The 23,104-nt window shown below is 39.3% G+C and overlaps 1 protein-coding gene across 11 annotated transcripts in view; it reads right to left on the bottom strand.

Moving 5' to 3' along the window:
• Positions 1-23,104, bottom strand: part of PPP3CB (protein phosphatase 3 catalytic subunit beta) — an 86,504-nt gene that overhangs the window by 36,706 nt on the left and 26,694 nt on the right. For 5 of the 11 annotated variants that reach the window (XR_012159917.2, XR_012159915.2, XM_073352826.2 and 2 more), the window contains exons 5-12: positions 22,086-22,231; positions 17,770-17,909; positions 17,588-17,665; positions 17,402-17,496; positions 16,966-17,109; positions 11,243-11,368; positions 3,977-4,054; positions 799-883 (exon numbers count right to left, since the gene is read on the bottom strand). Coding sequence is in view for 9 of the 11 variants with exons in the window: in XM_073352826.2 (XP_073208927.1) it covers positions 799-883; positions 3,977-4,054; positions 11,243-11,368; positions 16,966-17,109; positions 17,402-17,496; positions 17,588-17,665; positions 17,770-17,909; positions 22,086-22,231 (892 nt within the window). In the remaining 2 variants the exon portion in view is untranslated. The remainder of the gene's footprint in view (positions 1-798; positions 884-3,976; positions 4,055-11,242; positions 11,369-16,965; positions 17,110-17,401; positions 17,497-17,587; positions 17,666-17,769; positions 17,910-22,085; positions 22,232-23,104) is intronic. The other 6 variants (XM_073352830.2, XM_073352828.2, XM_073352832.2 and 3 more) reach the window with 3 other exon arrangements.

Consider the following 23,104-nt stretch of genomic DNA (forward strand, 5'->3'; position numbering starts at 1 on the left):
CTGTTTCTTCCATGTCACGATTTAACACAGCTCAAACTTCAAAGGATTAACAATGGGCAAACTTTCCAACCTGTAGAAGAAATGATTTGCTAGATACTAGTTTGAGGGTCTGTCTTTTCCTCTGTCTAGAACTGAATACATATGCAAAATAATTATCGGACAGACTGCTTGCCCCTTTTTTACATGAGTGGTCTTATTTGCTTTAATTAAACTACCCCTAAGAGTAACAGCTCATCAGTGTGATCAAGTGGCTCACAGTCTGGCCCAAAGATTCTGTAAGTCTTTGGGGGGAGGAAATCAAGTTTGAACAATAATACCTATTTGAGCTATGTTGTTTTTTGGGCAAAAGCACACTTTGGAATAAATTTGATTATGCCCGAATCATAGGCAGCTACAGAAGTGTACTGTGTTAAAATCTGTGACAGAACAATCCTGAGCTTCATGACATTTTCCTAACCAGCCCCAATTCCCTTTGTTATACAACTGTCATTTTGATATCTGTTCATAAGGTACGGACAGGCAGACATCTGTAATTAGGACACAGTAATTAGCTGTTTGATTAAAAAGAGAGACATGCTCTACTTTTTCTAGGTCTCAAAGATAACTTTCAAAATAAAAACATTCTCTCTCCAAATACCCCAAAACTAAATCTTTTAAAACAACCTGTGAAGCCAGAATTTTAACTAAGCTATTGCTTATGGGTCTGCATAAAGAACACTTCACATCCCATGGGCCTGGATTAGATTTTTCTCTTCCAATTTAACAGGGTTACTGGGGAGAGACAGAATGTGTAATTACCTCAGAACAGAGAAGACTCTTGCCATCTTGCCAATTGCACGTATTTTGTTTCTGATTATTTCTTTTCGTGCTGCAGCTGTACCTACTTTCAATGGAATAAAAGTAGGTCTCAAGCTCATGAAGAGAGGGCCACAATTCTATACAACATACTATTCTATTAATTCAGTACAACTTTGTAAAAATTCAACTACTCTCCTAAGAGAAGTCCAACACCCAAAACATTTAAGTGTGCGCTGATTATAAAAGGTTTCAGAGTAGCAGCCATGTTAGTCTGTATCCGCAAAAAGAAAAGGAGTACTTGTGGCACCTTAGAGCCTAACCAATTTATTTGAGCATAAGCTTTCGTGAGCTACAGCTCACTTCATCAGATGCATTCGTGCTCACGAAAGTTTATGCTCAAATAAATTGGTTAGGCTCTAAGGTGCCACAAGTACTCCTTTTCTTTTTGCTGATTATAAACCTGGCCTTGCTCACCTTAAGAGGCCAGTAAAACCAATGCCTCATCCACAAAATCTAGTTATCAAAACTACTGATACTGTAGCTTTCACAACTATCATGTTTCATTCTCATGGCTTTTCGATTACTAAATTCTTCACTGATACCTGAATCAATTACAAGCCCTACCAGCACAACATAGCGGCAGCTGACATGTACAAGACACAAAAGGTCACCATTCTGGTACTGATTCTTTGCCAGACTGAACTAGTCAAGGGTAGACAGCCTTTCTGCATAGGCTTCCGAAACAACACACATACACAAAGAGAGAGACAGACAGACAGACACACACACACAAAACAAAACCAAAGAGTTCAGTGGCAGAGGTCTGCAGAGTCAGCTGGAATAGGTGAGGATTCCTTTACCTCCCAATTCTAGGGACTATCTATTTTTGCTTGTAAATTTGCACCATTTGCAGGAATTACCATTACCAAAGGACTGGAATAAATGCTGCACGTTCCACAGAAGAGAGTGACAGATTGGTTGGGAAAGATATAAATGCAAACAAAAATTACCAAGGAGGCTTTGGAGTGGGAAAAGGAGGGCCATCACTACCTCCTTTTGCTCTGCTACAGCGCAGGAGCTCCCTTCTCATCCCTACCATTTATTTTGGTTTAGTTTATTGTGGGCAGAAGGAAGGCCCCACAGCTAGTTTTTTCTTTCCCTTGTTGACCCTCAAATGGAGAGATCAACACCATTAAAGCTATGGTCACTTCCAAAGTCTCCTCTGAATATTCAATCATCTGGGGAAGAAATCATCCACACTGTGGTACATGGAGACATAGCCATATGTTGCACTCAAGCAAGGCAGGCCAAAAGGTGGAAGGTGAACTTGGAATGCTATATTATATATTCCACACCTTCCACAACCCAAGTGCAATATAATTATTAATCTGAAACACATTTAGCAATATTATTATTCTCCAAGAGATCCACATAACTATTATAAATACCACATGAAACTGATGTGTTCATTACTACTTAAAATATTTCCTGCTAATGACAGGTACAGACCTCAAATATTTTGTTGAACAAATGATCATATAATCTAATCAAAAATATTTCTGAACAAAAAAGTGTCTACAGTTTGGGATTTGGGAAAATGTTTGTTAGCTACTATAGATTTAAGTTAATAGATCCATTTTCAACCATCATATCAACACCTCTGTAAAACTGCACAGCATACATATTACTTTTTTCCATGTAAAACTAGTTAGAAGACGCTAAATGTACCATACAAACAAGATTTTGGAACATTTTCTAAACATATTTCATGCACAATTTTGAAGTAAAATGTTCACACTAAAAATCATTGTAAAGAACAATGCAAACTGAATGCTCCCTACACATGCAGGTCCAAAGATAAAATATTAGAGACAGATAAAAGAATGAAATTCAGTAAAAAAGAGGAATGGAAGAAAGGAGAAATCTTCATGCACAGAAAGACAAATGTCTTGGAATAGGACTTCTGATTACATGAATACAAATCTTTATAAATATTTTTAACACACTGAGAATAAAACAAAAACTCTACATCTGTATATCAGTATATAAATGTGTTCTGTACTACTAACATTCATACTATGGATCTATGAAGTCATATTTCAAAACATTACTATTCTGTCTGATCTGTACCTTTTTTATTGCCATATGAGAGTTGTACTTCAGATAGAGTGCAGAAAAAAAAAAAGAAGTGAACGATGGAGAAAAAAGTGAGTGAGACAAATTAAAAAAAACCCAAAGGTATTTTACCTAGAAGTGCTAATAAAGAATGAATTTGGAAAAGAAAAGTGAAGGAAATTAAAAATTGCCACACTTAAATTAGTTGAATAAAAAGTGGAAAATGTTGGATACATTTTACAATTCTGATAAACAAGGAAAATTTGTCAAGTATTCGGAGAATCTATTTATGAAGAAAAGATAGAATAGATCAAGCAAAGAAACTGTTAAAGGAGAGGAGATAAAAAATACAAAAAAAATAAAAATTAGGAAATAGTTCAACTACTGGACTGAAGAGGAAGCATAATAAATGCTGAGTGAGTCTCTGCTGGAGAAACTAAATGAAAGCCTGCCATTTTAGAGAATGAAATAAATCACTTAAGCATGTGAGTATTCCACCCCCACCCCACCCCAAATGCAACAGGATTACTCATGTGAGTAACACTGCATGTTGAAGTGTTTGTAGGATCAGGACCTAGGGCTGTATTTTTAATTTTCAAGTTTCTGGCAACAACATAAATGCCAGGAAAGTTCAGGTAGCTCATACAGATAATCAAAACCTTCAAGACATGAAAATACAGCTTTTATCTACTGTACAAATTTATTTGTTACTGTTTTTAATATAATAAGTAAGGATTAAATTCTGAAGCCCCAAAAACAGAGACAGCATCAAGAAGGGTTTTTAGATAACAATTACTGTTTATCCAAGTGTAGTATCAAATCAACTCTATTCTTCAGGTAAAGTAAATTCTAGGAATTTTTGAAGATGTTTTGTTGAACAGTACAGTAAATAATATTATTTAACAAGATTATATTATATTACAAATATAAAAATACTATCTAAAGAAAAAACCAAGACAATATAATTTTTTCCAACATATAATACAATTGGTCAAAGTCTCAACCACTACTATAGAAACGTTCCCATGAAAATATAGTACTTGAGATATAAAGGTGACCTTACCGTCAAATTGATCTTCTCCCTCAGTCATTAATTCATCATCAGAGCAAATGCTCAGAACATTCACCAACATTTCTGTTACTGTGTTGAAAAGAATAATAATGAATTAACCGACTGTACATTGCTATATATATTAATTCATACGTGAGGTGTAACAAATTGTCTGCACTTATGGCTGACAAAATTTCCCACCCCAGTATGTATTTTTTTCAGCTGCTCAGCAATATGCTCTCCCAGACAGACACACTTTTCCTAATGTGTATATTCATGGAATGTAACATAAAATATGATGCTAAGGTAACACCACTGTTCAAAGACAGAGTGCTGGAATAGCATCACAGACTTCCCTCTTTTCCCACACCCATGGTCCAGAATTAGTTCTTTTTAGAAAGGATCTCCTTTCATAAGTAATGATATTTCTACATTCAAGAAATCTTGAATCTGATGAGAAACCAATAAACTCTCAGCTGTAGTTTGTACAAAAGCTGATCAATTCAGACTAAATTTTGAACAGTTAGCTAGTATCATTAAAATAAAAAGTGGTTCTAAATGCAGCCTTTGGAGGATGAGATTTCCAGTCTCCCCGATTAACCACAACATGGTGCAACAGGAGAAGGGATGAGAGAGAAAACCAGTAGGGGAAATGGAACCCAATATTTAAAAATATTTTTTATGTTTGTGACATGGATAAATGCCAACATTATTTTTCAGTTGATAGAAATATTAATGGACACTACAAGCAAAAACACCTTGCTCTATTAAAAAGCATGATGGACCACCCCTTTCAAGTGCTCGAAAAGAGTGTCCTTAATGTAAAAAGCTGTGAATCTGCTACAATTACTCTTTTAGGAAGTTACCTTGCAATTCCATGCAAATGTATAAATGACAAGAAAAAAAAAAGAAAATTGTGAACCTTTCAAGGTATTTAGTGAAGGCACACAGAGGAGAAAAAAAAGCATTAAGCAGATTTTCAAATAATCTTTAAAGTGTATGGGGAACTCTTCACATGAATTTGGAATACCCTATATTAATAAAATGACAAATCATTTTAGGGATCTCTCTAGTACTTATTACTGCATCAGCTAATGAAGCCAAGCTAAATCAAATCATTTCAGATGGTGCTTCACTGACTACTTAGCAAACAAAGGCTAATCTACATGGCACAATGCAAGCAGCAGTGCGTAGGGTATGTGTAACTACATTCAGCAGCAAAAATCAGGCTGCTCCCACACTGCAGTGTGTACCTACACATGTTAGTAAAAGGTGCTAGGGCAGAAGGGAGGCAACAGGGAAAGGCTCAGCAGCGGGGAAAATCTACCAGAGCCTTTCCCCTCTGCTGGAATGTTTCTCTGCAGCAGGGAAAATCTCTGGCAGCTCTTTGCTCCCGAAGTCTTTCCCCACCACAGGGAACTGCTGGAACCTTTCCCTGCAGTAAGCAACAGCTCTGGTAGCTCACCACTCCAGGTGCCTTTCCCTGCATTGGGGAAAGGCTACTGCAGCAGCAGCAGGGAGCCTTTCCCCACTGCTTGAGTCTTACCCTGCAGTGGGGAAAGACCCTAGCAGAGAGGCACTACACTGCTAAAAATAGCAGTGTGAGGTGCAGCAAGGGCACACTGTTTGGGTGAACAGTGTACATGTCTGGGTACAGTCATACTCACAAGATTCAGGTATGTCCTTACTCTACTTGCCTAAGCAGTGCCTCACTGCCTAGACTGCTATTTATACCCATCTAGCTCTGCATGTAATGTATGGACTCTACACTCCTTTAAAGGCAGTGTGCAGTGTAGACTAACCTAAAGAGAAATCCCCTTGCACAAATTCTACAACAACAAACTTAATTTTCTCAACCAAGACTATCTACCTTAATGAACAAAAAAACCCACAATCTTTACCCAAGTAGTAGGTACTCTCATTAAAAGAATCTCAAGAGTAAAGAAAGATCATTTGTCAAAAGTCAAACATGTTTGTATGCAGTGTTGTTGTAGCCATATCAGTCCCTAGATATTAGAGAGACAGAAAGTGGGTGAAGTAATGCCTTTTACTGGACCAACTTTTAATGGAGAGAGAGAGAGAGAGAGCGCGCGCGCACACACACACACAAGCTTTCGAGCTACACAGAGTTCTTCTTCAGGCCTGAGTGCCTTTCCCAGAGCATTAAAGCTGAGTGCTAGATCAAACAGATATGTGCTATTTATGCTAAACTATCAGCTCGATCTTGTACTTGGCTGTGACACTCGGGAAAGGCACTCAGACCTGAAGAAAAGCTCTGTGTAGCTCGAAAGCTTGTCTCTCTCACCACCAGAAGTTGGTCCAATAAAAGATATTACCTCATCCACCTTGTCTCCCCAAACATATTTGTAAGCAGAATGGCTTGACAGTTTGCAAGAAATTTAAGATGAAAGTAATGGGCAATGAATTATTATTCTCCCGCACCTTACCTCCCAACTTTCTTGAGTCAGTGATTGGGGGAATTGAGAAATGCTCGTCATATGCCTCAAACTGTACTAGTGGTATAACTGAAAACACACATTATCAGGGTCAAAGATAGAGAGGTCCAGATGCCCAGTCAGTTTACTGGCAAACTGGCATTATGCTGATTTACACAACAGAGGATCTGGCCCTGACATTTAGTGAGAGACTGGTCCAAAGTGTGACTGACAATTCACTAGAGTCTTAGTAATTATTTTTTCTTTAAATCTGTCACTTTGTTTTTTTAACTGGCAATAATCACACACACAACTTCACTACAACAAAGCTTTGAACCTGCACTATGGAAGAGTATGGGGACATAGCTTAATATATAAAAATGTACAAGTCTCATTTTTTAACTTTTGCCAATGCAAATACTGTAGTTTTAAAAGGAAACACGTTGAAGTATAATGAAACACCTATATTTTGATACCAACTAAAGTTGTAAATCCTTTTAAGAACTGAATAGTTTTACCAATTGCTCTACAAATATTCCCCTAATGCACAGTTATAAATATGTTTCACTGCTGTTTAAAAAAGTAAATTTTAAGCTCTGAATATATCCATTGTATGTAAAATGTGAAATTACACACAGTCAACCATTACTTCCACATAAATGTAGAAGGCAGCATAAAAGGAAAATAAGTAATATATTTCCTAAATAGAGTGCAATGTAATTGTACATCAACAAATACGTATTAGAGAAATTACAGCATTATTTACTGTTATTTGCAAAGTGCCTACAATGTGCTTGGCACTGTGTAAGATAAGATACATTATACTCTCATACAACAGAAGTCCTTTAAATCACAAAGACTCATAGTCCAGAATTTCCACATTTGTTCCTGTGGGACAACAGACACGTAAACTCCTCTGACAGATTTTAAAAGTAAATTTAAACAACATTACACTACTTTAGGCATACTAAATATGCAAAATCCTCTGCTAATAATTTAAGGCAAGAGGCAGACTTAAAAACTGACGAAGAAAGTTTGATTTTCTGCATCAGGGTTTCCCATTATTATATTTTTAAAATATTCAGAGAGCCCAATGTTTACACATTTTATAAAAAGACATTCCCTGACCCAAAAATCCTCTACAATTCAACACAAAGATGTGCTACCACTCTTCATGTAATTTTTTTAAAGTTACCATATACCTCATTAAATTTTCATACCCTTCTCTGTATATCCTTACATATCAATGGTGAGGTATGCATAAGTGAGTGCATGTATAGGGTAGGGTGAGAGAGACATTTTCTATGCATTATTTAGAAACCACACAAACACTTTGAAATATCAAGGTTGGGGAGAGTTTAGCTTTTTTTAAAAAAAATGCCAACAGTTACATTAAAACAAATGAGCAGCATGGCTCAAGTATAGCACAACTATTACAGCATCCTTCTCTACAAAGCTGTAACCCAAAATCTGACGTTCTTGCATGTTACCCCAGAATGTGACAGTACTGCAGCAGTCAGCTATTTTGTGTGTTCAGTTACTGCTAGCTGAAAATCAAACATCACATAGCTAGGAATAATTTTAGGCCTAGGAGCATAACCGGGCAGCTGCATGTCTGCAGTTCTGCTAATCAAAATGGAAAGAATGTTTGGACAGCCAACCTTGGTTTTAGGTGCCTGACACAAATTTTATTATTGTTATGACTAGAAATGCTTTGATAAGAAATGAGTAGGTTGCTGAAACTAGGAGAATTGGTGATCCTATGGTGATCCACTAGGAGTCACTATGAGTTATGTGATTTAAATTAGTGTGACAAAGTTCCTCCTCTGCCTTGGTGGGTCCTGCACTTATTGGCGGATCTGCTTGCCTCAGAGATTCACGGCAGCCCTCAGTTTGGCCACTTTTCCTAGTGGCTCAACCCTGCTGTTCACTCAGCTAACCTCACCACTGACCAGCATGGGGAAAAGGAAGGAGAACAATCCCCACAGTCTCCGCTGGTCCACCTAGTGGGTCAGGCCAGGGACCTTCCCCTCTGGTAGGACCCACAGTGCAGGTCAACTCCTCCTGTATCCAATAGAGAGTTGGGGGGCGGATGGAGGGAACCCGGGCCCGCCCTCTACTCCAGGTTCCAGCCCAGGGCCCTGTGGATCACAGCGGTCTACAGTGTTGTGTGTAACACCTGTGTGACAGCTACAACTCCCTGGGCTACTTCCCCATGGCCTCCTCCCAACACCTTCTGTATCCTCACCACAGGACCTTCCTCCTGATGCCAGATAGCGTTTGTACTCCTCAGTTCTCCAGCAGCACACCCTCTCACTCTCAGCTTCTTGCATGCCCCTCACTGACTGAAGTGAGGTCCTTTTTAAACCAGGTGCCCTGATTAGCCTGCCTTAATTGATTCTACCAGCTTCTTAATTTGCTCCAGATATCCTAATTAGCCTGTCTGCCTTAACTGGTTCCAGCAAGTTCCTGATTGTTCTGGAATTGCCCATTACCTTACCCAGGGAAAAGGGACCTGCTTAACCTGGGGCTAATATATCTGCCTTTATCACTCTCCTGTAGCCATCTGGCCCCAGCTGGGGTCCCGGGCGCCGGCACCACTCAGCCAGCTGCCGGTCTGGGGTTCTGTCAGGGGCCCCCTGTAAATGTAAAATTACTGGCACGCAAAACCGTAAATTAATGAAGACTTGGCACGCCACTTCTCAAAGGTTGCCAACCCCTGTGCTACAGCTTATGTGTGTGTGTATGCACTTGAGACCTAATAAAGAGCAGTTTTAGATAAAAGTACTCTTGTTTGTATCAATCATTTATCAGAAGGGGAGCTGTGTCCCCACTTGGATTTATTGCTTATACTGCCTGAAACAGGTAAGATATCACTGCTCCAGGTTCTGAAAACCCTGGGTAACAAAGCCTGTGAGCAAGAACCCCAAAAGTGATCCTGATTCGGGTCTCCTGATTGAAGAATGGACAGCCCCAAAAGCAATATCAGCCAGCCAAAACCAAGTACACTGGACCCCCGCTAGAACGCGGGATTTGGGATCCATGCGCAGTACCGCATTAACATGGGGACCACGTTATAGCGCGGACCACATTAAAATGAACTGCAATTAATTAAATTTGGGATCCATGGCCATGACCGCATTATATGCGAATTCTCGCTATACAGACGTGCGTTCTAGCGAGGGTCCCGTGTACATGGCTTTTTAAATGTAATATATTTTTTTAATGTATATTAAAAATGCTTCTTTAAACAGTTTTTTTTTCTATATCAAGAATTCAGAATGGTCAACAGTAAAATGGAGATCATTTATATTTTGGCATTTTCTCAACTTTAATTATGGTCTAAAATGAAACTCAATTTTACAAGTACACAAAATTTATCTACAATAGTAGAAAGGCAATGGACCATACTGTCTTTGTTTTCTCACAAACACTATGATAATTTAAAATGGATTTTGCCATAAATTTCTTCCAATTGGCAAAGTCAGATTTAACCTTTGGTTAAAATGTCAAAATGTGTGCATTTCTGAAAGCCAACAGAAAGAAAATACAAGGGCCTTTACTAACCTGCACTGTGGTTGCAGCAGTGAGCATATGCTGGCTGAACAAAAAAAATCTGGTTTAATAGCAACCTTATCTAACTACCAGCCTCTCAAGTAAGCAAAATCAAGTAATTTCCCAAACACTGAAAGGTTAAAAATGATCCACATTTTCATGAGCAGCAGCCACCACTTAAGTGTCCTACAAACTGTATAAATAAGAACTATACATTTATTGTACTTAATAATCAATTGTCCAAAAGGTCACTATATAAACTGACGATTCTTAACATTTAGATTTCATCACATAATTACATATGAACAGAAAACTCCTTCCAACTCTTACTCTTTCTTTTATTTGAAATCCATAAAGTAATTTGCTACATACACTGAGCATATTAAAAAAAAGTCTAAACCATCTGATTGCAATTTCCCTCAGAAGGTATTATTAACCCAAATCTAGAGTCCTGCGTTTATGCAACTGGTCTCAGGAGTACTTTTCAGATACATTTGAAGAGGTTTCTACAACCCCTTCACCAAGGTACTATAGCATATATTGGTGGGACTTTAAATAGGACAACCTAATGTCCAACCATGACTGCTCTGATTTTTACTTAAACCTACCTGGAGCCCAATTGTCCTAAATTTAAAATTACCAGCTCTGGAGGGAGGGAGGTGAGCGGGGATATCTATTAAATTGTATTTTAGGAGAACAATGATATGTAAATTGCCCTTCATCAAAGGTAAATCTTCTGAGCATTACAGAAAGTTAAAAGAACATCCATCATAACTAGACAATATTTAAGAATTCTACACAATTAAGATTAGGAAAGTAAATTATTCTGTAGAGTGGAAACAGTTTATTGAAATTGTGCGTTGATTCAGAGAGATACTTCAGAAGGAAGGCGGTTTTCATTAAACTATGCAGACAAGTGCTTAATCTCTTCTAAACGTTTCCATTCCCTCCTCTACTCCATCAGACAAAAATCAAGCTACCTCAGCCAAAAGCAGGGGGAGCAGAGAACCAACAGCTGTAGACTACCTCATGTCCCAGATCACCATCCTTCATGGACATGCTACAGCACTTTCACATGGGGACTTACAAAACCTTGCAAAAGGTCTTTTGGGACAAGCGTTCACAAGTCTGCACCCTACTTAGACAAACAAAGGAGTAGGTGGCAATGATGAACATAGTTCCTTGAGAGAAGTCATACACTTAATTTCTCTCAGGTAAATATAAACCTGCAACACCCATACAAAACACAAAGACTTTATGAGTTTGCTTGTACAGCATAGTTCTCTACCTTTTTCTCCAACAAATGGCAATGACCACGTAAAGACATCCATAAAATTTGGTAACCAATAAGGATGTGGAGAACAATTGAACTGTCGAATATTCATCACATTATTTTCATATTTTAACACAGCAGCTGCAAAACAACATTTAGAAATTAAGGCAAGAATTTTTATCCTTAACACTAAGTATAATAAAAACAAAATCATCAGGAAGATTTGATTATCTTTTTCCATATGTATGGTTATATTACACCTTATGTAAAAATATATGCAAGAGACACTATGATCCTTCACTCATGATTACAATGGAACATATTTCTAACAGAGAACTTTGTTATATGAAAAATCACTTTATGTTGCAATTTAGAAGAGGTACATTTTAAGGAGAATACGAAATTCCACTGATACTTAACTTAATAATGGACACAAAGGAAAAACTACTAAAAGTGCCATTTCAGGTATTGTCACAAACAAACATTCAACTCAAAAACAACAGTATAACTGGCTCCAGATTTTTTATTATTCCACATTTTAAATCGACTACTGGCTAAACATTCACAATCAAATTTCAGTTTCTTTTCATCACCTTCAAAGCTCTGCCTACCTCTGTACCCTCCTTACTTACAATGCCTTGTCAAGCCTCAGGCTGCCCTCCACCTGCCTCCACCTTTGTCCCACTGTTTTAGCTTCTCTTACAATTATTTCCATGCCTCCTTCCACACAGTATGGTACTACATCCCATAGCTCATCTGCATGGTCCCTGCCCTGTCCACATTTGAAAGCTTACTTTTACAGTGTGGCTTGCCACGAATTGAGCTGACTCGTATATAAATTGCCTACTACTGGTTCCTCTGCCTCTAACCTCTATTTCTCACCTTGTATTTACAATGTGAACTCCTGAGAGCACAGAGCATCCCAGACAGTTTGGAAAGCACTCAGTGGGTGTAACAATCTGTATGAGAGGGTTACTCACTTTGTGCAGTAAATGAGGTTCTTCGAGATGTGTCCCCCTGTGGGTGCTTCACTTCAAGTATTAGAGATTTACAGGAGCAGTATCTGCACAGGTCATGTGTGCGCAGTAGATGTCTCATGGTGCCGTTGCTGCCTCATCTAGAGTGCGCGCAGCCCGATCCCTCCAGTTCCTTCTCTACTGTGAAGTCCTTACTGCCAACTCCAAAGTAGGGGGGACGAGGGTGAGCAGTGGAGCAGCCACAGGGGAACACATGTCGAAGAACCTCAGTTACTGCACAAGGTGAGTAACCCTCTCCTTCTTTGAGAGATGTCCCTGTGGGTGCTCCACTTCAGGTGACTGTAGAGCGATGCCCCTCAGAGGTTAGGAAGGACTTTGGGTTCGCTTGTATTGTAGAGGCAAGTACAGTTAGGCCAATTATGGCATCAGGCCTTGAATGATTGCATAACGATCAGTAAACATATGGACAGAGGCTCAGGTAGTCGCTCTACATGTGTCTCTTACAGGTACATGGTTTAGAAATGCTATTGAGGTCAATACAGAGCATGTAGAATGGGATCTGATGTTCTCAGGAGGTTCTGTATTGTGTGTTTGGGTAACATTGTTGAATACAGGTGGAGATCCATTTAGATAGTCTGAGTGGATATAGCACTGCCTTTTGAACGTTCGGTCATGGACACAGTCTCAGGGACTTTCTGAAAGTGTTCTAGTTAGACAGAACCAAGCCTAACACATGTCTAACACCTAATATATGCACAATGGTTTCATTTGGATTCCCGTGTGGTTTATGGTAAAACATGGGAAGGTGAATTGGTTGGTTTATATGAAAGGGTGACGATATTTTCAGTAGGAACTTTGGGTGGGGTCGTAACGTGACCTTTTCCTTTAAGAATATTGTGTAGGGAGGATCAGCCAAAAGGGCCCCTATCTCACTTATTAGTCTGGCGTAAGCAATAGGTGACTAAAGGTTCAAATGGCGGTCTGGTGATGCATTTCAATACCAGGTTTAGATCCCATGCCAGAGTGGGTTGGTGAACCTCTGGGTAAATGTTCTGTAGAGCGGTGAGGAAGGGTTTAGTAATTGGATGCACGAATATCAAGGTCCCTTTGATCCCATGACTGAATGCTGTAATGGCCGCGAGATGCACTTTGATCGAGTTTGTTGCAAGACCCGAACGTTTTAACTCCAATTTGTAGTCCAGCACTAGTGGTGCTGTAGTGGCAGTCAAACTGTTTTTCTTGACACCATGAGGAGAATCTTTTCCATTTCTGAGGGTAAGTTTTATGCATGGTTGATTTCCTGTCGTTTAGTAATACGTGTTTGACTTGTTCCAAACAGGCTAACTCACCATAATGGAATCATGCAGAAGCCACGCTTTCAGGTAGAAGTTTCTCCAGATTTGGGTGTAGAGTGCAACTATTGTTCCATGACAGGAGGTCTGCCCGAAGAGGGAGAACTCGTGGGGCGCATATCGCCATGTGTATCGGGTAATGATAAGAACATGGCCTGTCTGGCCCACATCAAGACTATCCGGATGACCTTAGCCTTTTCTATTCGTATCTTGCGTATTACTTGGGGGATCAAAGGGATCAGTAGGAATGCGTACATGAGTGTTGCATCCTATGGGATGAGGAAGGCATTTCCCCGTGATCGGGATCCCATCTCTGCTCTCGAGCAGAATAGTGGGCATTTGTGGTTTGTTGGGGATACGAACAAGTCGAAGGGGGGAGCTCCCCATCGTTGGAATATGGATTGGAGGACTACATCTTCATTTCCCATTCGTGCTCCCAAGAAAAGTGTCTGCTTAACGTGTCTGCTGTCGAATTCTGGCAGCCGGGAAGGTAGGAGGTTAAGATGTTTATTATGTGGTGAATGCACCAGTTCCACAGTTTCATGGCTTCAGTGCATAGTGAATGTGATCGGGCTCCTCCTTGGCGACTGATGTAAAACATGCAGGTAATGTTGTCGGTCATTATGCGAATTGATTTGTTCTTTATCAGTGACAGGAAATGTTTGCAGGCATTGTGTACCATGCGCAGCTCGAGTAGACTGATGTATAAGTGGGTCTTCTCGTCAGACCATTTGCTTTGAACCGTGTGTTGGTTCACGTGGGAGCCCCACCTATCAGGGATGTATCTGTCATGATCATCATCAGGGGAGGGTCCTACTGGAAGGGGATGCCCATGCATACATTTTCTGGTCTTGTCCACCAGTGTAGAGAGTCCAAGACTTTTGGCGGAACTGTTAGTCGTTTGTGGAGGCTGTGCTTGCTGGGTACGTATCAGCCCTATAGGCAGTGTATACACATACATATATATACACACACACAGCTTATAGAGCTCAATCAGCCCTATAGGCAGTGTATATATAGTCTTGCGTGTCCTACCACAAATGTTGTGGCTGCCATGTGATCTACTAGTTGTAGTCCTATTCATGCAGGTTTTTGGGGGCTGCTGCTGATTACCGATATAAGGTTTGTTGTTGTGAATCTGCTCAGAAGCAAAGATGCTTTGGCCTCTATGGTGTCAAGGTGTGCCCCCAATGAAGACCAGTTGTTGTACAAGAATTAAGGTTGATTTTTGTTCATTTATCCGCAACCCTAGATTCCTGAAGAATGCAACTGTCTTCTGGACCATTTATATTGCTTCTTGTTGAGTCGAGCTCTTGAGGAGACAATCATTTAAGTATAGGAAAATCATTATCCCTCATTTGTGTAAATGTGCTGCCGCTACCGCAAGAGTTTTGGAGAAAACTCTTGGTGTGGTGGACGGGCCGAACAGTAGTACTCTGTATTGGAAGTGATAGTTTCCCACTGTGAAATGGGTGGTGCCGTTTTGGATTTTCCCATCAGGGTGCTGACTGCACCGTTGGTGCCGGAAGTGGAGGCATGGTTCCTCGGGAAGTCTCGGCACAGTGTCCCTCACCAGTGAGGTTGGTGCCATGGAGGAGACGTGTCTATTTTTAGGCCTTGACTCAGTCTCTTTGTGGTGGGGCTTGGCAGAGGTCTCAGTGTGGATGGTGCCAGAGGTGCCCGAAGCATCAAAGGTGCTCACCCATGCAGTTGTCAGCATCAGAGTAGCGACCTGGCAGGAGACTGCCTTTTTTTCTGTGGTGCTCTCTGCGGCGAAGTTGGTGTTCTCTTCCTCAATCTTTTAGAGGATGGCATGTCCTCTTTTCCTGAAGTGGGGGTGCCTGGAGAGGATGAGGTCCATTCTTCTGTCTCCATTTGGATAGATTTCGCCATTAAGATAATTTTCAAGCGGAGATTCTGGCTGTGCCTGGCTCTTGCTTTTAAATTACTCCAGTGGGTGCACTTTTGTGGGATGTGCACCTCACCGAGACATCGGACAGATAACAAGTGTCCATCAGAAACTGGCATCGCTTCACGACATGAGCCCCATCTTTTGAAGCCTGGGGAGCCAGACATCGTTCAACAGTTGAATGTTCCCCACTGTGAGGAAACTATGGGGAAGGGGAAAACCTAAAAAAAAAAAAAAAGTTTTTCTCCTTAACTTCTAGCTATCTAAGTGAAACTAACTACTATTAAAATCTTGCTGTCTAACTATCTAAATTATACTATTTCTACGTTTTTTGTGAAGAACTGTGAACACTGCCACAGAGCTCCATCTCAGGCTGAGGACGGTTGAGCAGGAACTGAAAGGATCGGGTCATGTGCATGCTAGATGAGATGCACGGCACTGCAAGACATCTACTGCATAAGTTGGGACACTGCTATCTTAAATCTCTGATTGATGGCTCCAGGATGCACCGACACCTGAAGTAGCAGCCACAAAGACATCACTCGAAGAACCACTCTATGTTCACCATTTTTACAAAACTATAATGGATTTTATACAAAGTATGCCTTATGAGGTATCATTTGAAAATTCAATTTGCTGATCATTATTGTCCTGGTAAAATGTGTGGGGCAACATTGTACACAAAGTTATGAGATGCTACTGAGACATATTCCAAGTTTAAAAAGCAGGTACAAACCAGTTCCTCAAAAACAAAAAGCAAACTGATGCCTCAGCCAGGTGTCAACAAGATCAAATGGACTATCACCTGGTTAAACAGCCATTCTTTGGCAGGAAAAAGGGTAAGAGCGAGAAATGTACAAGGTGGCAAAGAAACAGTTGGAAGTTCCCATCCCACAGACTGTCTCCTGAATCCCAGCTGGAGATGATTTTCAAAAGGAAGAAAAGATAAAATGGGTAACAGATGCCCCAAATCATCTCTCCATTTCTACTCACGGCATCAACAACACTTGAAGAATAAAGGAAGCATCATCGGACTTGGGAGGGATCCTGGCTGGAAGATTCAACCAGTAAAACTGCTAGAACATATAGTGAGAGAGACCCTTATGCTTTGAATTCACTTAGTTTGTTAAGTTAGGTATCAGTTGCGTTTTACCTTTTATTTACTTGTAACCAATTATGACTTTTATGCCTCATTATTTGTTGTCACTTAAAACCTATCTTTCTGTCATTAATAAACTTGTTTTATTGTTTTATTTAAACCAGTGTGTGTTTGGATTGAAGTGTTTGGGAAACTTCATTTGGGATAACAACATTTGTGCATATCATTTTCTATTAATGAAATGACAGACTTTATATGACCTTGTATTGTCCAGGAGGGGCTGGGCAGTACAAGACGCACATTTCTGGGGAAAAATCTGGGACTGGGAGTTTGCTGGTGTTGCCCTGTAGCGTAATTCATGAGTGGCTGGCTATAGCATTCATATAATAGAGCAGATTTACATGCTGGAGGGTGGATGTAGGCAGAACAGGAGTGGCTGCTCTCACAGCAAAGCAGTGTAAAAGACATCCCAGGTTGGAGAATTGAGGGGACGGAGCTGTCTGTCAGTCCATATTGCACCCTGAGTAATGTCGCAGTGGCTACTTCTAAAAATGAAAAGCACACTTGGTTTTATCATTTCTGGATATCATCATTATGAGAGATCACCACAGTTTATTTTACACATTCTCATTTATTTTACACAGTTTATTTTACACATTACAATTATGCCCATATGTGTTTTACATATTGTATTAGTTTGACTCAAAAGGCTTGGGGGCTTGGATTTTTGTCGTTCTACCTAGAGAATAGTGTTGATTTTGTATAGTGTTACTGTTAGACTATTTTTTTGGAAAGAAGTTTTAATTTAATATAATCTCCTTAGCACTAAATTCTTACCTTTATTATTGTAGACATCCAAGTAATTAGGTGCCGAAAAAATTGTTATTAATGATGGGAACCCTGTAGTCTGGCTTTTTCTGTACATTCTATAGCTGTAAAACAAACAGCTTAATTTGCATCATAAAGCAGTAAGTGATTATTTTGTATTGTTGAATAATTTCTGTAAGGACATAAAACACTTACCCTGCATCTTGTGCTTCATGAGCTCTAATTATCGACAACAAATTATTATTTTGCAAAAATTCACAAACTGCTGGATAGCTGTGAAATGAAAATAACTATGAGTAAAATCTTTTTTTTTTTTTTTTTAGTAAAGTGTAACTCTTAGTACTAAAATGTCAATGAAATCCTAGATTTCTTTTTACCTATAAAAATAGGAGCATCCCCTGACTGTATTATGACTGAAGTGTTCCTGTGATTTTTCATTTCCAAAATCTTCTGAGGGATCTGACCACAATAAGTCACACATCGGTCCAAATGCAGGAGGCTCTTTGAATCTATCTAGCTGTTTAAAAAACAAACACAAAGTTGATTTAAATATTATATTAGGTCAGTTTTGCTTCTTACCTGTAGAGTATACACATCCACCAATGCCAAAGCATTACAAAGTAAATGCCACCCACCACATGAGAGAGGTAGGATCTGTAGAAACGTGTTTCCTCTTCTGTGTAAGGCAGATGCATGCCAAAAAAATAAGAGGATGACTTGAACATACAACAACTGAGAACAATGAAGATAATTAATTATCAAAAGAGGTGAGAGATCCTCCAGACTGATGGATGTGTATGTTGTGAGAAAGTAAATTTACAGAGAAGGAACAAAATTGTCCTTTTCTCAGGCACACTTCATCTACCAATCTGAAGACACCACTGGGAATTAGAAAGCAGCAACAGCACAGAAAAAGTGGAATAAAAGGGAACTAAGAACTACCAGCCAACACGACCAGACAACCAAATGCAGCATCCAAAAAACATATCCACATTGGACTATTTAATCAAAGAATGAAGACATGACGACCTAGAGTCTCTGCAGATATTTTTTCATACAAAGCTTTATACTCTCTGCCATAACATTGCTGTGGACCTCGTGGAATGGGCCTTGACCATTTTTGGAGAAGGCTTCTTACCTTTTCTTTAAGAGGCTTCAGAGATGTCCTTTCTGACCCATTTGGAAACACTTACTTTAGTGGCTCTGTTACATTTCCAGTGACCATAGTGAAAAGTTACAAGACTAACTGTATTAGCTATCAGGAAGAGAAGGCTATTATCCCCTGTGAACCAGACACTAAAGGAGGATGGATGCACAACACAATGAAACAATGGTTATGTATGAGACTAAGATTTAGTCATGGGCATTTTTAATAAAAAAGTCATGAATAGCTCACAGGCAATAAACAAAAATTCACAGCCCTGTGATTTGTCCATGACTCGTACTATACACTCTTGACTAAATCTTTGGTGTTCTGGGAGGTTCCAGGGGGTGCAGCTGGTTGCTCTGGAAGAGGGCCTCTGGGACGCCCGCTGGGGCTGCGGGGCCGGCTGGTGACCGCTACCAGGGGGTAGGGGTGTCCAGCTGGGAACCGCCGCTGCAGCTGGAGGGGACAGCCGGCCCAGGACTGCAACTAGAGGGGAGCAGCCAGGGACTCCCACTGCTGCTGTTGGGGGGAAGCCCAGAACTGCCGCTGTTGGGCGGGAGGGTGTTGCAGAGGATCTCATTCCATTCCTGGGCAGTGGAAGGGCTTCTGTGTCATGTGGTGTCCCCAAGAGTGGAAGACTATTTGATCATACGTTGCGTCCAGCAGGGGTTGTTGGGGTCATCCCGGATGGGGTCTCTCCTTTACTTCTCCATTGTTAATACTGCTGCTTTGGCAGTAGCTGGGCTAAGTTTCTGTTCCCAGGGATTTCTAATGCAGCTTATGCTCCTGTGATTGTTGCCACTAGTGCCATTCAGTCTTAGAAGGTTCAGGGTGTCTGGTGTGCTACCAAAAGTTATCTGTACAAAACATGCCAGAGACAGGAAATAAAGATTTTCAAAAATTTATAACTCAGCCAAATGTGAATGGAATTTCCTATCACATTCAAAATGCACTTCCCCAAACCTAGGGCTATAACCCTGCTGTGATCAAAGACCTGCTGCACACAATGGAGGTCTGAGAGCTTCTCAAAAGAAGGTTCTAAGAATCTTTTATAATGAAAGATGTTGAGCAACTCAAATACAGGAGTCACTGTCAGCTCCTACTACATTTCCTGGAACAATGTGATTGATGATCCCAGCAAAAAAAAAAAAAAAAAAAAAGTTTTTGCCCTACCTTCCGTTGTCTGGAACCTGGATTCTTGGTTGGGTTTTATTGGCTGACTGCTAACATTCTTGGTGACAGGAGAGGCAAGCTGTTTCTCCAACAAGAATTTTATTTTTAAAAATAAATTGATGGGATCCCTTTTTGAAAATCAACCCAATTTCTAGAGACAGAACCTGCCTCACTTTCAATATTTCCTAAGATATCTGAATGAGTGTTGTCCATTATAGCTACTACCACCTTTGTACAACAAGACAGAAGCTTGTACAAAGACATAAGACGGTACAGACCGTCAACCTTAAAAGTTTTCCAAGTGGTAAAGAAATGCAGAAATTAAAGGAGCCAGATCTTTATAGAAAGATAGTATCTCCCTGTGGTGTAAGAATCATTCAATACAAACAGAATGTAAAATTCAGGGACCCTTGCATCAGAAATTAAATAGTGATTGATCTTTGGTTTTCTTTGCTGTGACCTCCGAAGTCCAGTTTCCCCAACAGAACCAACAAAATGTTATCAATTTCTCCTAAGGCGTCAGACAACTCATAGGTGGCAAAAAAGTAGACCAAGAATTTTTTTGGAACCATGACTGACTTGGTTTTTCATTTTTCATGCAGTTGGCTTGTCACCAGCCACGTGATTCTTCCTCCCTTCCCACCCATCCCCACCTTTTAAAAGAAGACCTGTGAGCACAGAGTAAAGGAAGACCTCCTTTCAGGCCCTTTATTACTTGCTGATGACCTGGTAGAAGCAGTGGTGGATTCTCGACCAGATAATGGCATCTTACGAGTTTCCCATAACTGATTTTTTTTTTATTCCAAATTGACTAGTTTGAGATTTGAAAGTCTAAGTCTAAGCATAAAATGCTTCTGACCTGATACTTTATTGTAATGTTCCAAAACTTGAAATACCACTCTTGTGAAGGAGGAACCAAATGCTACAGTCAAGATGTCAGATGAAAAAAGATCAGTTAACTGCAAACTGAAGAGAAATATTCAAGGAGAAATCAACAGAAGATTAAAAATTTTAATATGATAGGACCACCACCACCTGACATCAACATTCCATGTGAGGTAACTCCTACTTGTTTGTCAATGGTTTTATCAGACAGAACGCTTGATATCACAACACTTGTATTCCATTAAAATGAAATAACTGATACACTAAATATTTAATAGCACATAATTTTTTTAAAACGTATTTTTATCCTCCTTAATTACTGATATAACTACAGCTCTTTCCATATGAACAGGACCACTTTGAGAGGTTGCTAGGCAAACAAGTAATCTAACAATTTTCCATAAGAGTAACTCGGATTCTTGTACTATTACATTATATTGCAATTTTATAAGTCCAAGGTTTTCTGAGAAAAAAAATATCCACACTATCAAGATAGAAACACACAAGTTTTCAAATTAAAATTACACGGACATTTAAAAAAAACCCTCTTATGATGAGAAAACAAATTAAGCTATAGAGTCTGATTCATTTTGTACATTCTTCACACAGTATAGCTATATTTAGTGAGAGCATATATAAACCCATTATAAAAGTTTTGCCGAACGTTAGAGGCAATATGTTAGAAAATGCCAAATTATATAACTTTATACAAAAATTAAATTTAAAATATAATTCTATGTCAAGCTGTGAAACTAACACCACAAATTTGTTTATTTCAATATTATTAATAGCTAACAAGAACCAAAAGACTTTTCATATTTAAGTTTAGAGGGCTAAATTAAACTTGATCTTTAATACACTGATTGATTTTTTAAGGCAACACTTAGCTTTTAGGTGCTCAATCCTGCAAAGTGCTAAGAACTCTAGCCCTTCTCCAGTAAAGAACTTAAAGTGTGTGCATAAATTAAAGACCAAACTTTAAATGTCTTGATTCAATTACATTACTCTAGAAACTAAGTTGTTTAACTGCAATTATGCGTATGTGTTTGGTATAATAAAATCCATGATTACTCATAGAATCATAGAAGATTAGAAGAATATCCAACCTAGACCTCCCCCACTGCAACCTGAGACCATTGCTTCTTGTTCTGTCTTCTGCCACCACTGAGAACAGCCGAGCTCCATCCCCTTTGGAACCACCCTTCGGGTATTTGAAGGCTGCTATCAAATCTCCTCTCACTCTTCTCTTCTGAAGACTAAATAAGCCCAGTTCCCTCAGCCTCTCTTCATCTTCTTTGCAACAAAAAAAAAAAAGAAGAAGAAGAAAAACCCTGCCCCTCAATCCAAGTGTCTGGATCCTGTTTCGTCCTTACAAAGAGCCACTAAAAACTAGAAACTAATATACTAACATTTTCAAAGAGTGACATTTGAAAGGAGTCTTACAAATCCCCCATCCCCAGTTTTTTAGAAATACACAAACATACTCACTCTCTTAATGTCATCTAGTGTGTTTATTTCTGGTGAAAGTCCACCATGAACACAAAGAAACTGTTGGTTTAAAAGTGCAGCAAGAGGGAGGCAATCAAAAGCTTCCATACAAGCATCATAGACTCTTTCTGAATACTTTATTTTACCTGTAGAGAAGAAAAAAGAAATCATTAAGACTATTACGCAACATGAAGAAAATACCGTATTGGTGTTTTCACATTTAAAAACAGTTTTATATGGCAAATACTAAAAATAGAAAAATGGCACATTTTATTAAATTTAAAAATCAAGACATAGGCAAAGCTGCTTCAAGAAAAATTTCTTTCCAAAATTTAAACTTATACTTGCCTCTTCCTCTGCATCCTCAAATATAAAATATGGACAAAGTATTACAACCAGGGTGCACAAAAATCAATGATTTTAAAAAATAAAATAGGATTTTTTTTATTTAAATCGGATTTTTGAGGAAAAAGCCTATCTAAAGATAGTTTTAATGAAGATATCTTTGAGTTATAATGTATCTCATCAAGGAACAGGGATTATAAATTCTAATTCTATAGTATGAGAGAATATATTAATGTAATGTTTAAGAAAGTTTTGTAAATGAGTTCCAATAGTTCATGGATTAGGGACCCAATTTTATGAGGTTCCAGGGGTTTCTGTATGGATTATTTAGGTTAATCTTTCTATCTACCCAATGGGACTCAGTGCTCAGGCTAGAAGATACCATCAGAGATGCTTAGTTTTGCAGTTCTCAAACTGTGGATTTGTGTCTCCAGAGATAACATGCTTGTTAACAGCAAAAATGTTTTTTAAATAAATAAATATGTATAGGTGAGAAACAACAGACCTCAACCCTATTGTCCCTCTGCAAAATTTGTGTACACAGAGTCAATGCCTTACCTCTCTCTATAAGTGCGAAATTTCTAAAAGTTCAACGAACAGAAGATTGTTGGGAGCAGAATAGATCTGGACAAGGAGAAGAAGCCTAGAGATAAATGTGAGAAGGGAGGGACAGG

This window comes from Lepidochelys kempii, chromosome 7 (genome assembly GCF_965140285.1).
Source record: "Lepidochelys kempii isolate rLepKem1 chromosome 7, rLepKem1.hap1, whole genome shotgun sequence".
In the NCBI taxonomy this organism is placed as follows: Eukaryota; Metazoa; Chordata; order Testudines; family Cheloniidae; genus Lepidochelys; species Lepidochelys kempii.